The sequence below is a fragment of the Phacochoerus africanus genome, chromosome 8 (assembly GCF_016906955.1).
Source record: "Phacochoerus africanus isolate WHEZ1 chromosome 8, ROS_Pafr_v1, whole genome shotgun sequence".
Classification (NCBI taxonomy): domain Eukaryota; kingdom Metazoa; phylum Chordata; class Mammalia; order Artiodactyla; family Suidae; genus Phacochoerus; species Phacochoerus africanus.
This window is the reverse complement of record NC_062551.1, coordinates 88,132,235-88,146,848: the sequence shown is the minus strand read 5'-3', so window position 1 is coordinate 88,146,848 and position 14,614 is coordinate 88,132,235. Positions and strand designations below refer to the sequence as shown.

The 14,614-nt window shown below is 41.6% G+C and overlaps 1 protein-coding gene and 1 long non-coding RNA gene across 3 annotated transcripts in view; both read right to left on the bottom strand.

Moving 5' to 3' along the window:
• The window catches only part of KHDRBS1 (KH RNA binding domain containing, signal transduction associated 1), a 41,662-nt gene that overhangs the window by 16,476 nt on the left and 10,572 nt on the right, over positions 1 to 14,614 (bottom strand). For both annotated transcript variants that reach the window (XR_007136562.1, XM_047793036.1), the window contains exons 2-8: positions 10,095 to 10,219; positions 8,840 to 8,956; positions 7,147 to 7,293; positions 4,526 to 4,659; positions 2,986 to 3,187; positions 2,425 to 2,492; positions 1,218 to 1,276 (exon numbers count right to left, since the gene is read on the bottom strand). Coding sequence is in view for 1 of the 2 variants with exons in the window: in XM_047793036.1 (XP_047648992.1) it covers positions 1,218 to 1,276; positions 2,425 to 2,492; positions 2,986 to 3,187; positions 4,526 to 4,659; positions 7,147 to 7,293; positions 8,840 to 8,956; positions 10,095 to 10,219 (852 nt within the window). In the remaining variant the exon portion in view is untranslated. The remainder of the gene's footprint in view (positions 1 to 1,217; positions 1,277 to 2,424; positions 2,493 to 2,985; positions 3,188 to 4,525; positions 4,660 to 7,146; positions 7,294 to 8,839; positions 8,957 to 10,094; positions 10,220 to 14,614) is intronic.
• On the bottom strand, positions 4,912 to 7,139 carry LOC125134126 (uncharacterized). Its single transcript, XR_007136563.1, has 2 exons — positions 5,874 to 7,139; positions 4,912 to 5,670 (listed from the first exon to the last, which is right to left on the bottom strand). It is a non-coding gene; the product is annotated as an uncharacterized LOC125134126 (long non-coding RNA).

Sequence of the window (14,614 nt, the reverse complement as noted above, 5' to 3'; positions counted from 1 at the left end):
CACATAGTGGGTTAAATATCTAAGTAACCGGCATTGCCATGAGCTGTGGTGTAGGTCGAAGATGTGGCTCAAACCCCGAATTGCTGTGGCTGTAGCATAGGCCAGAGGCTGCAGCTCAGATTCGACCTCTAGCCTGGAAACTTCCATATGCTGCATGCGTGGCCCTAAAAAGCAAAAACAAACAAACAAACATGCAAATAAAAGGCTGCTCTCTTTGCGTCTACTGCCGCATGGCACTCCCGCTGGGGCCTATTAAGGTGGGGCCGTAATTGGCTGCTGAGGATACTCCTGAGCAATGTGTTTTCAACCAAACCTCAAGGATGGCAGTTTAGTCCTGCTGCCATTCCAGCATCTATAGGTCTCTTAGGATCAAGGACTAACTTGCGATGTCTCCATGACAGTAAGGAGCTTGGTGCCAGTACTGCCCTGAACTCGCTCTAGCCCCACAGTTCCTAATCTAACAGGCACTGTTCCTGCACCAAACCTGCTCTTGCCATCTAGGTTCCTTTCAGCTACCATTTCCTCTACTCTTGAGATTCCTTTTTTTTTTTTTTTTCCTTTACGGCCACACCAGTGGTGTTCCCAGGCTAGGAGTTAACCTATGCTGCAGTTTGTGGCAACACCAGACCCTTAACCCACTGAGCGAGGCCAGGGATTGAAACTGCATCCTCAGAGAGATGTCAGATCTTTAACCTGCTGAACCACAATGGGAACTCCCATAATGAAATTCTTTATGATAAGATCCAAAATTGTTTTTAAAAATGAGGTAGGGAAGAAGAGCTGGGTATGATTAAATTATTAGCCACCAATGGAGCCTAGGTATCAGCAGCAAAGGCCCAGCAGTATAACTCAGGCCTAGCCATCTCTCAGTCTAAAATAGTAAAAAAAAAACCCAAAAAAACAAAAAATCAGCATCAGTTTAAAAGCCTGTTGCTCGAACCACACCAAGCTGAATCTAAGCCCTAGCTTAGGACACCTGCTTAGCCTTCCAAGAGTAAGAGTGCACACCCCATCTCTTTTCAATAGTCCCTCTTTCTACCATACCACACAATTTTAAGAGCAGGACTCTGATTGTCACTTTTACGAACATGTTGGCCTTGTAGTAGAGGTTTTCTCCTTAGGTGTGTCACTGTCTGATCCCCCCAAATCCAGTCACCAGCATTCTCCCGGGCACTTACTTGCACATTTTGTCCCACCACAGAAATATTAAGACATACCATATGCTTCATAAGAATCTTGAACCTCCCCATGTCCATAGTCATAATATTCTGAGTCCCTGAAAGCCAAAGACAGAGTGTTAGAGCTATATAGCAGCTATGTTTGTTTCACTTTTCTCCCAACTACTTCCATATTTTAGTTATTTTACTGTGTATGATACCAAAAAAAAGCACTCATTTTACCCCATCTCCAAACCACAAAATATTTCCAAAACATGTATATGCTAGGTACTCAAAACAAAACAACTGTGACAACTATAGCAAAGAAAAATGAACAGTGAACATTTAAAGTGAAAAAGCTCAATCCAAAACTGACTATCTTAACCACAGTGTACATACACATGTATTCACAGGGCTCACTAGAAGAGAATAAACTGAGATGAAGAGAACCGTTTTGTCCTCACAGTAGAATTATGAGAGGCCTTTTCAAGCAACCTCAGTTAAGATACACATACATACAAACACAACTGTTTTTTAACTAAAGAGTAGAGGAGTTCCCATGTGGCACAGAGGGTTAACACTGCAGTGGCTCGGCTTGCTGCTGTGGTGCAGGTTTGATCCCTGGCCCGGAAACTTCTGCACGCCACAAGTGTGCCTCTCCCCGCAAAAAAAAAAAAAAAAAAAAAGATGAGAAAAGAACGTAAGTTACTGTAGTAAGATTCTAGTTTCCTTTTAGACTTTTATGCAACTTTAATGTGGCTGTGATTTTCTTGGTTTGTTTTTTTTCTTTTTTGGCCACCCTGAGGCATACAGAATTTTGGGGCCAGGGAATCAGATCCAAGTCATAGTCGTGACCTAAGTCACAGCTGTGGTAACGCTGGATCCTTAACCCACTGTGCCAGATGGGATTGAACCTGCATCCCATCGCTCCCAAGACACCATCAATCCCGTTATGCCATAGCGGGAACTCCGCAGCTGTAACATTTTAAAATAACAAATCAAAATAATTTTAAGGCATTTTCCCTTTGTTTCTATGTAATCACAGTTAGGGAATTTTTCATATGCCAACCCCATATTCTACACTATAATTTAAGATTCAGTTATTCAAATTTGCAGATTCAAATGTGTGCCCCATAGATATCAAAGGTGGAAGAGATACCCTCAAAAGGTGAGCTCCTGAGATTTGTGCTGCCTAAATCTCTCAGTTCCTCCAACTCCCCCATCCATCCCAAGGACATGAAGTTAACACTCCTATTGCCTGACTCACCCTTGGCTCTGGCTGTAATAGCCTTCGTAGCCTTCATAACTCTGTTCTGCGTATGTATCATCATATCCCTAGAACAAATAAAATAAAATAGAAAGTCAGAATCACAGAAAGTAGGTAAGGTAACTATACCCCATGGGAGTATGGTAGGCTTCTAGATTAACAGACATGGAATTTCCCTCCAAAATGTTAACACACGTTACAGAATAGTCAAGAAAGGGCTCTTTTTTGAAACAAAACCAACCAAATAAAAAAACAAAAAAACAAAACCAACCGTTCTAGTGTGGGAAGGAAATAAAGGTACAAGGCTGAACTTCAGCATAATCAATAACTGTAGTGGGAGACCCTTCAGTAAAACACCATATTATCAAGCACAGCTTATTTCCTGTTTAATCTATACACATACAGTAAACCATGCTTAAAATGGAAAAATTTTCTCATAGTTTAACATTCACTGCAAGAAAAGAGGGCAGATTTCAAATTTTACAGGCAGTTCCTATCATTTGCTTCCTTTGGCAACCTGTTAGGTACTGGGGAAATTGCACAAATGTCCAAACTTCTTACATATTCTTCATAAGTTTCTGGTGCAGGGGGTGGAGGCAAAGGTATTCTCTGGATGCCTGCTGTCCGTGCTCTTGGTGCTGGAGCACCCCTCACAGTAGGTGGGGGTGGCACTCCTCGAGTCACAGTGGCACCTCTGGTGATGGCTCCTCTTACTGGTGTACCACGCACTAAAGCCCCCCGAGGTGGTCCAACACCCCGGCCCCTGCAAAGAAGACAGTTTATTTTATTTTTTTGCTTTTTAGGGCTGCACTTGTGGCATATGGAAGTTCCCAGGCTAGGGACTGAATTGGAGCTGCAGATGCTGGACTATGCCACAGCCACAGCAACGTCAGATCCGAGCCAGGTCTGCGACCTACACCACAGCTCAAGGCAATGCCAGATCCTTAACTCACTGAGTGAGGCCAGGGATCAAACCCACATCCTCATGGATCCTAGTCAGGTTCTATAACTGCTGAGCCACGAAGGGAACTCCAAGAAAGTTTATTTTAAATAGAAATTTTTATAGATAGGCTACTTTCATGTTCAGATTTGTTTACAAATTCTAAAGCTAGGTAGGAGATTTTACGATGCTTTAGACTATTATTAAAACACAGAGGAGTGTGTGAATGGGAAAAAGATCCATACTGGAAGACTCCCCAGTCCCATGGTGGACCTGTTAATGTCTCATCAGTGGACTGCCTGGGAGAGTCTGAACAGTTCATAAAGGTCAGTCACAATATGTTATGTTCTAAAGTCAGAGACCATTTAAAGATGCTAGAACTGGAGTTCCCACTGTAGCTCAGTGGGTTAAGGACCTAATGTCTATAAGGATACAGGTTTGATCCCTGGCCTCACTCAGTGGGTTAAGGATATGGTGTTGCCATAAGCTGCACTGTAGGTTACAGATGTGGCTTGGATCCAGTGTGGCCGTAGCTGTGGCACAGGCTGGCAGCTGCAGCTCTGATTCAATCCCTAGGCCTGGGAACTTCCATATGCTACTGCTGCAGCCATTTAAAAAAAAGAAAAATTAAAAAAAGAAAGACAGGAAGTAAGGAAAAAAAGGGGGAGAAAAAAGAAAAGGAACAAAAAAAAAAAGGAAAAAATGTTGAAACTGTTCAAAAGTAACAAACTTAAAATTTTAGCAGGACTGCTGTACCAGACTATGACCAAAGTGCCCAAGATCTAAAACTCCACTCTTGATGCAATATACCAATCCTGAAACCCCTTCTAAGTTGGAGATAAGAGCACCAGTAAGAAAGAGATGGTAGCAAGCTCCCACTGTGGCACAGTGGAAATGAATCAGACTAGTATCCATGAGGATCCAGGTTTGATCCTTGGCCTCACTCAGTGGGTTAAGGATCTGTTGTTGCTGTGAGTTGTGGATCCAGCATTGCTGTGGCTGTGGTGCAGGCCGGCAGCTGTAGCTCTGATTCAACCCCTAGCCTGGGAACTTCCATGTGCCACACCTTTGGCCCTAAAAAAGCAAAAACAAAAAAAAGGGAAAAATAATGAAAGCATTAAAAAAAAAAAAACCAAAAACCAAACCCAAAACAGTTTATACCTGGGAACAGGTGGAGGAGGAGGTGCAGCTCCTCGGCCTCTCACTGGCACCCCACGTCCGCGAGAGGGCTCTGGTACTCCATTCAAGTAGGAAAGCTCTAGAAACTGCTCCTGGCAGATATCATCCATCATATCCTGTGGATAAAAGATAATGAGAAGGGGTGTGCTGCAACATCTCTACCTCCTGCTGAGAAGTCATCTTGCCCATATGAGCCTTGGATACTAAGAACAACTGTGAAAGGCCCAGATGACATCTCAGGTCATTCTCTGAAGTCAAGCAGCACGCTACCTATCACCTTTCTGAGGAAAGTCTTGATGGCAGACCCCTCATTATTCCGATGAAGCTCTTCATGATGTGGTCCCTGCCTAGCTCTCCAGTTCACTTCCATCCTCTCTCCATGAATAACCTCCTTTTAAGCCAGGCTGAACAACGCGGAGTTCAGAACATGGCATACTCTTACACATCCATTCCTGCAAATGGTTTTCTCTTCCTAGAATAATAAAAGCCACTACCATTAATTAAGCTCTATGACTGGGCACCATATAAGAAATCTTACATAATGTTTTCAGTAATCTTTAAAATAACCATGAAGTAGGCAGATCTTCCCATTTTACATTTGGGAAAACAGATTTAGGGAGCAAAAAACAATCAGCCTAAGGACATAGAGCTAGTAAGTGGCAGCTTCTACACGTGAATTCAGGAATACCGATCTCCAAAATCTAGGCTTTGAATCACTAGACTACATTATTGCCTTTTTTGTCTACCTGAGGGACTCTCCTACAAGATTTAATCTAAAATATTATATTAGATTCATCTCTTTCAAAAAACTTTCTCTTGATGTCAACCCCTCACTCCCTCCTTTTTTCCCAGAGCACCATGTAATTTTCTCTACCTAAGAACTTACCACATCATTTTAGAGTTGTCTTTCTCATTAGGTTGTGAGCTCTTCAAGAGCCATTTTTGTAACTTCAGACCCACGCATAGTATTAGGCACCTACCAGATACTTAACAAATGTTTGGGATGAACAAGGAACCTGAGGCTCAGAAAAGTGAAATAATAACTTGTCCAAGATGATGCAGATAAAGCTCCCAGTCCAGTGCTCTTCCTACTGTACCAGGAAGCCTCTCTGGTACAGTTAATGGTTCTAAGGGGAAAACGAAGGGCTCTGGTCATGGACGCAAAAACAGGCTCACTTTTTTTCTTCACAAGAGGGAAGAATTGAGTCAAATGCCATTTGCAAATCTTTTCACATATTTCCTGATGAGAGTCATTCATATATCCCACAGCTTCAAGAATAGAAGATTCTAGTCATCACAGAGAGATGCCCTCCCTCAACTCTTCTCCTACCTTACACATTAGTGCGGCTTGAGACTCATACTGGAGAACCAAGTGACCAATGACGGGCCATTTGCTCAGATTCTTCAAACTGCCACATCAACACTGAGGAGACCAAGATCTCTCTGGCAGGCTTCTTTTTTGAAGATCCACTTACATGGAAGCCTTGTAAACCTATCCCTTTAGAGAAATATGCTGAGACTAACAATTAAGAGGAAATGAGCATTCCCCTGCCGTCCTTCAGAAAATGGACGTCTCAGGATGTTTCAATACACACCTCAAAAAATAAAAAGAATCCCCTGAAGAGAAAATTTACTAGCTCTGAGTTTTTCTATAGGATGTTTTAAATTGGCTGTTTCATGCTGAACATTTTAAGGACAACAAAGTACTTAGAAGCAAAGCAACTGCTGAGTTATTTGAGACAGTGCTGCAATCCTTGGAGCTCAGCATGATAAATACACATTGTCTATAAATTTTTGCTCTACCAATTCTCATATCTTCTGACACAGTTCGACTCCCTCATTTTGCATATACAAGAAAACCAATCACCTCGTCATAGTGATGAACCAATGATGCTTACTCAATTCCAGCTGAATAGTATTCCAAATGCTTCCTAAGGTTCCAGATTCATCCTTGGTTATTAAATACTTAACAGTAAGTAGTATGTTAATTCTGGGCCTTAGTTACATCCTGAAAGTAGCTGTATGCCAAGCTTGTTTAATATCATCAAGAGTTAAGTCTGCAACAATCATGCCTCTTTCAAATCAAAACTATTTGAGTAAACTCTTCCAAAGAGAGAAAGCCCTGAATGCACCCAGGTCAGAATTTAATCCATTAACACTAGAAGCTTGCTGTTGTCATCCAGATTCTCTAGAGTCTAGAATATAAACCCCTTTAAGAGCAGGGGGCTATGACCATTTTAGTCATTTTCCTATCATAAACTCCTGGCTCCACACTAGTACCAAAATATTTAACTCAGCAAAGACCTTGTTAAAGCTTTAACTATGTTGGAATGCCATATACACTGTGGACCCAAGATACTGACAAAGCATACTGGTATAAAATTAAAACCACATTAGACAAGGAGCAGCAGAGTGGCTTGGTGTGCAGTGTTTTGAGAACTAGGTGCAAGTAATGGATCACCTCAGAAAAATGAATATAAACGCACAATTTGGTATGGAATATTAGGTTATGCAGAGACCCTGGTTAAGAACCCCTGCCTCAGTAACAGCATAAGATCCCAGTTTTCCCTTGCTCAAAAGATACAGGATATGGATTTCCTTACTGGTACTAGAAATTTCTTGACTTCCTCCATAGCATGGGCCATAAGAGCATAAGCCTCACATGGGGGTCCAAAGACTTCAATGAAGACATGCAGATCCATATTCAAGTGGGCATATTTGGGGTCTCCACCTTTGCGCAGCTCTTCCTCCTACAGAAAAAAAAAAAAGCACAAAAACACCACATCACTTGGACTAGGGAGAAAAATGACACCTTTACCTCTAGGTGAAAGAGATGGTAAGAAATGACCCCAACACCTGAAAAAAACAGAAAGAAAATGGTAAAACAAATTCTGGAGAAAAGTAATTTACACAGCCTGTGAAACCTGCAATTGGTCTGCTGCTAAAAGTTAACTATTGTTTTGAATCCCTGGTACACTCACTGGTGCTCTTATTAGAAGGTATAGAAAGTTAAAGAGACAGACTTAATTCCAGACTCCATTCAGATAATAGCTGTTTGCCAAGCATTCATCCATTCATTCATTTATTGCCAAGCACTTGCTTTTAAATCCTAGGTAGAGCTCTTCTTATCTGCTTATAGGTCTGGGAAGTTCTAGGGAAGGAAAGAAGTCAGGATAGAGAGGAGAAAATCTCAATAGCTAGAATAACATACTTCAGTCCTAAGCATATTCATCTACTGAGAAATATGAGTGGACAAAAGAAGAGAGACTGAGAAAATCATATTCATCAATTAGACTGCATAAAAAAGGAAACCTTGGAGTTCCTGTCGTGGCGCAGTGGAAACAAATCTGACTGGGAACCATGAGGTTGTGGGTTTGATCCCTGGCCTTGCTTAGTGGGTTAAGGACCTGGTGTTGCCTGAGCTGTGGTGTAGGTTGCAGATGCGGCTCGGATCTGGTGTTGTTGTGGCTCTGGCGTAGGCTGGCAGCAACAGCTCTGATTGGACCCCTAGCCTGGGAACCTCCATATATCTCAGGTGAGGCCCTAAAAAGGACAAAAAAGACAAAAAAGCCAAAACAAAACAAAAAGAAAGGAAGCCTGAAAGACTAAGTGTTAGGCTGTAGTAAGTATGTCTCTTCTGAAAAGCTGACTCTGGAAGGCTAAGACTTTGTTTTGGTGAAAAGTTTCTCAGCACTTAACAAAGGGTACAAAGAATACGGCTATGGCATGGAAAAAAATAAGCATTAGGTTCTGCTGTCAGTGACGATTACTCAAGGTTCCTTTTACTGGGAACTCATACCTTCTTTTAGTGGGCTCATAGTCCAGCTGGCTATAAAACATACCAGCCAACTAATCCTCAGGTTCAACCTGCACTCACACTATTGCTCTCACTTTTTTTGGCCATGCCTACAGTGTGTGGAAGTTCCTGGGCCAGGGATCAAACCTGAACCACTAGAGTGACAACACCAGATCCTTAACCCACTGTGCCACAGGGAACTCCCTGCTCTCACTTTTACTGGAAATGTTTCTGGGAATGTGCTATTCAGATTTTAGTATCTTTAGTTTGAGTGAGTTTTACTTCATCCAGCTCCCCTTTCAAGTTTTCACAGATAAGCTTACTAATGCTTATGTTTCTACTGCTGTCTTCATTACTACATAGTCAAAGATAAAAAGAAAACAAATAGCAGGGTACCTTCAATACGTACACAAGTGCCAACTTCCATAAGGCACCCATACTGGACTCTGGGCTACTGGAAGGCATTAGGGTGTCTTCTTGTCTCACTAGTGCGAGCTTACCTTGGCTTTGTCTCTCATTGAGCCCTTTCCCAACACAGAAATCTTTGCGCCAGTCTCTTCTTGCAGTCTTTTGATTGTATTCCCTTGTGGTCCAAGGATTTTGCCCACAAAATTGAACTGACAGAAAATAAAGACAAATGTCTAAATACGCATGTTCCTATAGAACATTTCCACACGTATTACCTCATTTATTTTCAATAATTCCGTAAAAGAAGTAGAGTATCACCTTTCCAATTTTACTGAAGGATATACTGAGGTTGTACTGATAAAGTGGTTAGCCTTAGGTTATACAACTGGAAAGTGACAATTCTTAGACTTGAATTTGGGGTTTCCTGATGTAGTTTGCGCTTTTTTCATAATATCACAATGCAACTCTTCATACCTTAACATACATAAACGTTTTAAGGCAGTTACTTCAGAACAGAATAGACATATGGCACCCTTTGGAAGTACTAGTTATATTTAGTTTAACTAGTTGCTCTCCAAGGTAACAAAAAAAAAAAAAGGATGAGGGGAAAGCATTTATTTAAAAGTAAAGCTTTGGGAGTTCCCATCGTGGCGCAGTGGTTAATGAATCCGACTAGGAACCATGAGGTTGCAGGTTCGATCCCTGGCCTTGCTCAGTGGGTTAAGGATCCGGCGTTGCCGTGAGCTGTGGTGTAGGTTGCAGACGCAGCTCGGATCCCGAATTGCAGTGGCTCTGGCATAGGCTGGTGGCTACGGCTCCGATCAGACCTCTAGCCTGGGAATCTCCATATGCCGTGGAAGCGGCCCTAGAAAAGGCAAAAAGACAAAAAATAAATAAATAAAATAAATAGAAATAAAGTTAAAAAAAGTCAATAAAAATAAAATAAAAGCTTTGAGTAAGAAATAAAATTGTATCACAAAGATTTGTGTTATATTTCCTTTATTTAGACCTTCAGGTCAATCTTTTGACAGAGAGTAACTCTTTAGGGTTCACTATTTTTTTTTCTTTAAACTTGGAGCCTGAACAATCATTTGAGAAAGAAACTCTTTTTTTAAATAATAAAAAAGATTATATTTTCTTCCTGGCTATAGTTACGCTATTATTTACAGACTTCTAGGTTTCAACTGCCAGATACAGGTATTACAAGTTATGGGACAAAAGCTTCACCAGTTTAAGTTTCTGATGCATCACAATCTCTGTAAGTCTTTGCTATAGCCTACAGCCCAAGACACACTGCATACTCTCAGACTACAAAGACAATTCAAAGTGAGGCACTCTTTCCCTTACCTTGGGATACTGCTTGACAGGTATCAGTACACGCTCCTTCAGCTTCATGTTCTTGTGAGAAAATAAATCCAAGTAATTCTCCTCATCATCCTTTTTTGAATCCCCTTTCTGAATCTTCTCAATTTCTGAATATGACAAACAGGATTTAATTTAGTTTTGTTCTTGTAAATAACAGATTTTGAGTTTGCTTATTAAAACAGTAACACAGGGGAGATCCCTTCATGGTTCAGCAGTTAACGAACCTGACTAGGATCCATGAGGATGCAGATTCAATCCCTGGCCTCACTCAGTGGATTAAGGACCAGGCGTTGCTGTGAGCTGTGGTGTAGGCCAGCAGCTATAGCTCCAATTAGACCCCTAGCCTGAGAACCTTCATGTGCCGCTGGTGCAGCCCTAAAAAGACAAAAAAAAAAAAAAAAAGAAAGAAAAGAAAAACAAAACCAAAACCCTGAAGAACCAAAAACAAACAAAATTCTAAACAGTTTAAAAATTGCTGAGTTTTTATTTCTTTATTTTGAAAAATGGAGGTAATATCTACCTCATGAGGTTGCTATAAAGACAGAATAAAATAGGAGTTCCTGTTGAGGCTCAGTGGTAACGAACTATACTAGTATCCATGAGGATGCAGGTTTGATTCCTGACCTTGCTCAGTGGGTTAAGGATCCATCCAGTGTTGCCATGAGCTTGGTGTAGGTTGCAGACATGGCTCAATTCTGGCATTGCTGTGGCTGTGGTGTAGGATGGCAGCTGCAGCTGTGATTCAGCCCCTAGCCTGGGAACTTGCATATGGCACAGGGGTGTGGCCCTAAAACAAAAAAATACAAAAAACAAAGACATGCTAAGAGCCCCCTCCCTCTCATGGAGGTTCCCACCGAGGGATCAAATCCCAGCTGGAGCTGCAACCTACACCACAGCTGCAGCAATGATGGATCCTTAACCCACTATGCCACAGTGGGAACTCCTAAAGTCCATTTCTTAGAAAGTGTTTAGTATATAGTCAACATTTCTAGCCCAAATTCACTCAATGCCCTAAAGGGAAAAAAAGTACCAAGGCAATTTCAATTCAGGTTAAGACAGTTTCATCAGCTAGAACGTTAGCATCCAAAAGGATATCCTATCATCAGCCAAGTTGGTCCATTCATTCATTCAGTGATTGCAAGTGATTGAAAGCTTCCTATGGAGAGGCAGATGAAGGGATGGATACAGGTTATGATCACTAACCACTATGGAAGACTAGAAAGGTTATATGGTCCACTGAGAACAGTGAAAGAGAGAGAAAGGAAGGAAGAAAGAGGGAGGGAGGAAGGGAAAGAAGAAATTTATACTCCCTAAAATCCGTGGAACATTCTAAATTACACAGAATGCTCTTTTTTTTTTTTTTTTTTTTGCTTTTTAGGGCCACACCCATGGCATATGGAAGTTCCCAGGCTAGGGGCTGAATCAGAGCTACAGCTGCTGGCCTACACCACAGCTCACAGCTGGATCCTTAACCCACCAAGGGAGGCCAGAGATCCGATTCATTTCCACTATGCCAGGGCAGGAACTCCGAATGCTCATCTTATGTAAAATTTTCATGGTGTTTCTATCTTCTATCATTTTAAGGCAAGGGTTCTCAAACTTCAGTATGCATCAGAATCACCTGGAGGCATTGCTTAAACTAGATTGCTAGGTCCCAATCCCAGCCTGGGATTTGTGTTAGGAACTTGCATTTGTAACAAGTTACCATGTGTGGCTGATACTGCTCCTCTAGGGAATCACACTCTGAAAACCACCTGTTCAATGTAAAGATACACTACTTCAAACACATTCTGCAAATCTATACCTTTAACTTTTTTTCTAAACTGTTTAGACTAAGTCCAGCTGTGATGTACAGACAGAGGAAAATTACTGAAACTGACAGACTTCATAGAGTTCAGAATTTCAAACTAAAGGCTTCTATTTATTAAAAAGCTTAATTTCAGATATTACCGTATACTCCTATAATAACTGTAAATGACAGGGCTCTTTGCACTCCTATTTACAATTGCCTGGAATAGAAAACAAATTTGACCTTATAATCAGACTAAATAAGTGCTTCATTCAACACCCTATTTGTTTGCTATTTCACTGGTGGTATATCCTGACCTCCACCCCTTTCCACTTATTGCTAATATTAACTTTTTGTAGTTACTAGTTTTAAGCCTACCATCTCTGAACACACCTCTTCTTGAGTTTCCAGGCTGGTAACTTGGATATTCAATCCTCAAAAGTCCTATAGGAACAAAGATGCCACATTTCTACTTTTTTTAATAGCGGCCCCTACAGCAAACTTAAGTTCCTGGGCTAGGGGCTGAACTGGAGCTGCAGCTGAGGCCTATGCTACAGCCATGGCAACAACAGATCTAAGTCAGCTGCAATTTATGCTGCAGCTTCTGCAAACACTGATCCTTAACCCACTAAGCAAGGTCAGGGATCTAGACCGCATCCTCAGAGACGCTATGCCAGGCTCTTAACCCGATGAGCCACAACAGAAATTCCCACATCTCTCTCTTTTCTTTTCTTTTAATTTGGAGGGAAGGTGGAGTTTAGATGAAAGTTATTTTATATTGGAGTATAGCTGATTTACAATGTTGTATTAGTTTCAGGTGTAGAGCAAAGTAATTCAGTTATAAATAAGATGCCACATTTCTTTTTTAAAAAATTTCCTGTTTTTATTTTTTAAGATGCCAAATATTTAATCTGAAAATATCACTGAAGAGCTTCTGGCCTGGGTTGCTGCTGTGGCTTGGGTTTGATCCCTGGCCCAGAAACTTTCACATGCTGCAGGCCAAAAAAAAAAAAGGGGAGGGAGGAATAAATTACATCATCTTATCTATATCTCTCTGTGTGTCCTATTTGCTACCACTGAGTTAGGCCCTTCAGCTGTATTTTATACCCCTTTCCAGAAACTTCTACTTGGTCAGTGTAAGAAGATAAGACTCAAAAGTCTATTCATCTGCTGTACTTCCATAGGAAGCAGGGCTGCAAAACTGAACTCAGTAGAAAGTTTTGTTTAATATCAATGTAATATGCCCTGTGAATTTTTTGTCTTTTTTTTTTTTTTGCCATTTCTTGGGCCGCTCCTGTGGCATATGGAGGTTCCCAGGCTAGGGGTCCAATCGGAGCTGTAGCTGCCAGCCTACACCAGAGCCACAGCAATGCGGAATCCGAGCCGCGTCTGCGACCTACACCACAGCTCACGGCAACGCCGGATTGTTAACCCACTGAGCGAGGGCAGGGACCGAACCCGCAACCTCATGGTTCCTAGTCAGATTCGTTAACCACTGCGCCATGAGGGGAACTCCTGCCCTGTGAATTTAAGACCTATCTATGACATGAATTCTTCCGCTATATTTTGAACTAGTTAGATCTTTATTAGGATCCCTTTGTCCAATTTATCTTACAATTAAAAATATTAAAGCATTTTAAGAGTATTCAGAGAAAAATTATGATTTATATAAAATAAGATTGGAGTTTCCGTTGTGGCCCAGTGGTAACGAACCCAGCTAGTATCCATGAGGATTTGTGTTTGATCCCTAGCCTTGCTCAGTGAGTTAAAAATCCATGATGCGGCTGAAGATGCGGCTCAGATCCTGAGTTGCTGTGGCTGTGCCATAAGCCAGCAACTGCAGCTCTGATTTGACCCCTAGCCTGAGAATTTCCATATGCTGTAGGTGTGACCCTAAAAAGAAAGAATAAACAAACAAATAAATAAATAAACGAGGATTGAAAAGACAAAAGAATCAGGGGAGTTTAGCCTAGAAAGCAAAAGAGCAGGAAGCAACTTGAAACTTTAAGAAGGGTCACCTTCCCTGTTTGGAAGGGGAAGGACCAAACGTTTATTCAATGCCTACACAAATATTACCTCGACTATCCTAAAAAATAATTCAGTGAAGTAGCTGGTCCTATCTCCATTTTACAACAGAGGAACCTGAAACTCAGAGAAGTTAAATATCTAAATCATAGGTGTTAAAATAGCACTAGAATAAGGATTAAGACCAGGCTTTCTCTAACTGCATACCTCATGCTTTCATTATTGCCTCTCAACAAGGTATAGGTGGACGGAGTTGGGGGAGGGTCACTTTAAGCAAGAAAGAGCCGATTTTGTAGTTTGGGGAAGTACAGTTTATACCCTCAGACACTGTCATGCAGCTAAAGGCAACAAAAGGGCTCTGTGGGTGTCTCAGATGCTCAGCTGCCTCATCTTTCTTTTCTTTTTCTTCTTTTTAGGGCCGAAGCCAAGGCATATGGAGATTCCCAGGCTAGGGTCTAATAGTAGCTGCAACCACCAGCCTACGCCACAGCCATAGCAACGCCAGATCTGAATCTCGTTTTTGACCTACACCACAGTTCACAGCAACGCCGGAACCTTAACCCAATGAGCAAGGCCAGAGATCGAACCCACAACCTCCTGGTTCCTAGTCCGATTCAGTAACCACTGTGCCACGACGGGAACTCCGGGAACTCCTTTCTTTTCTTTTTCAATTTCTCTCCTTGGCCTC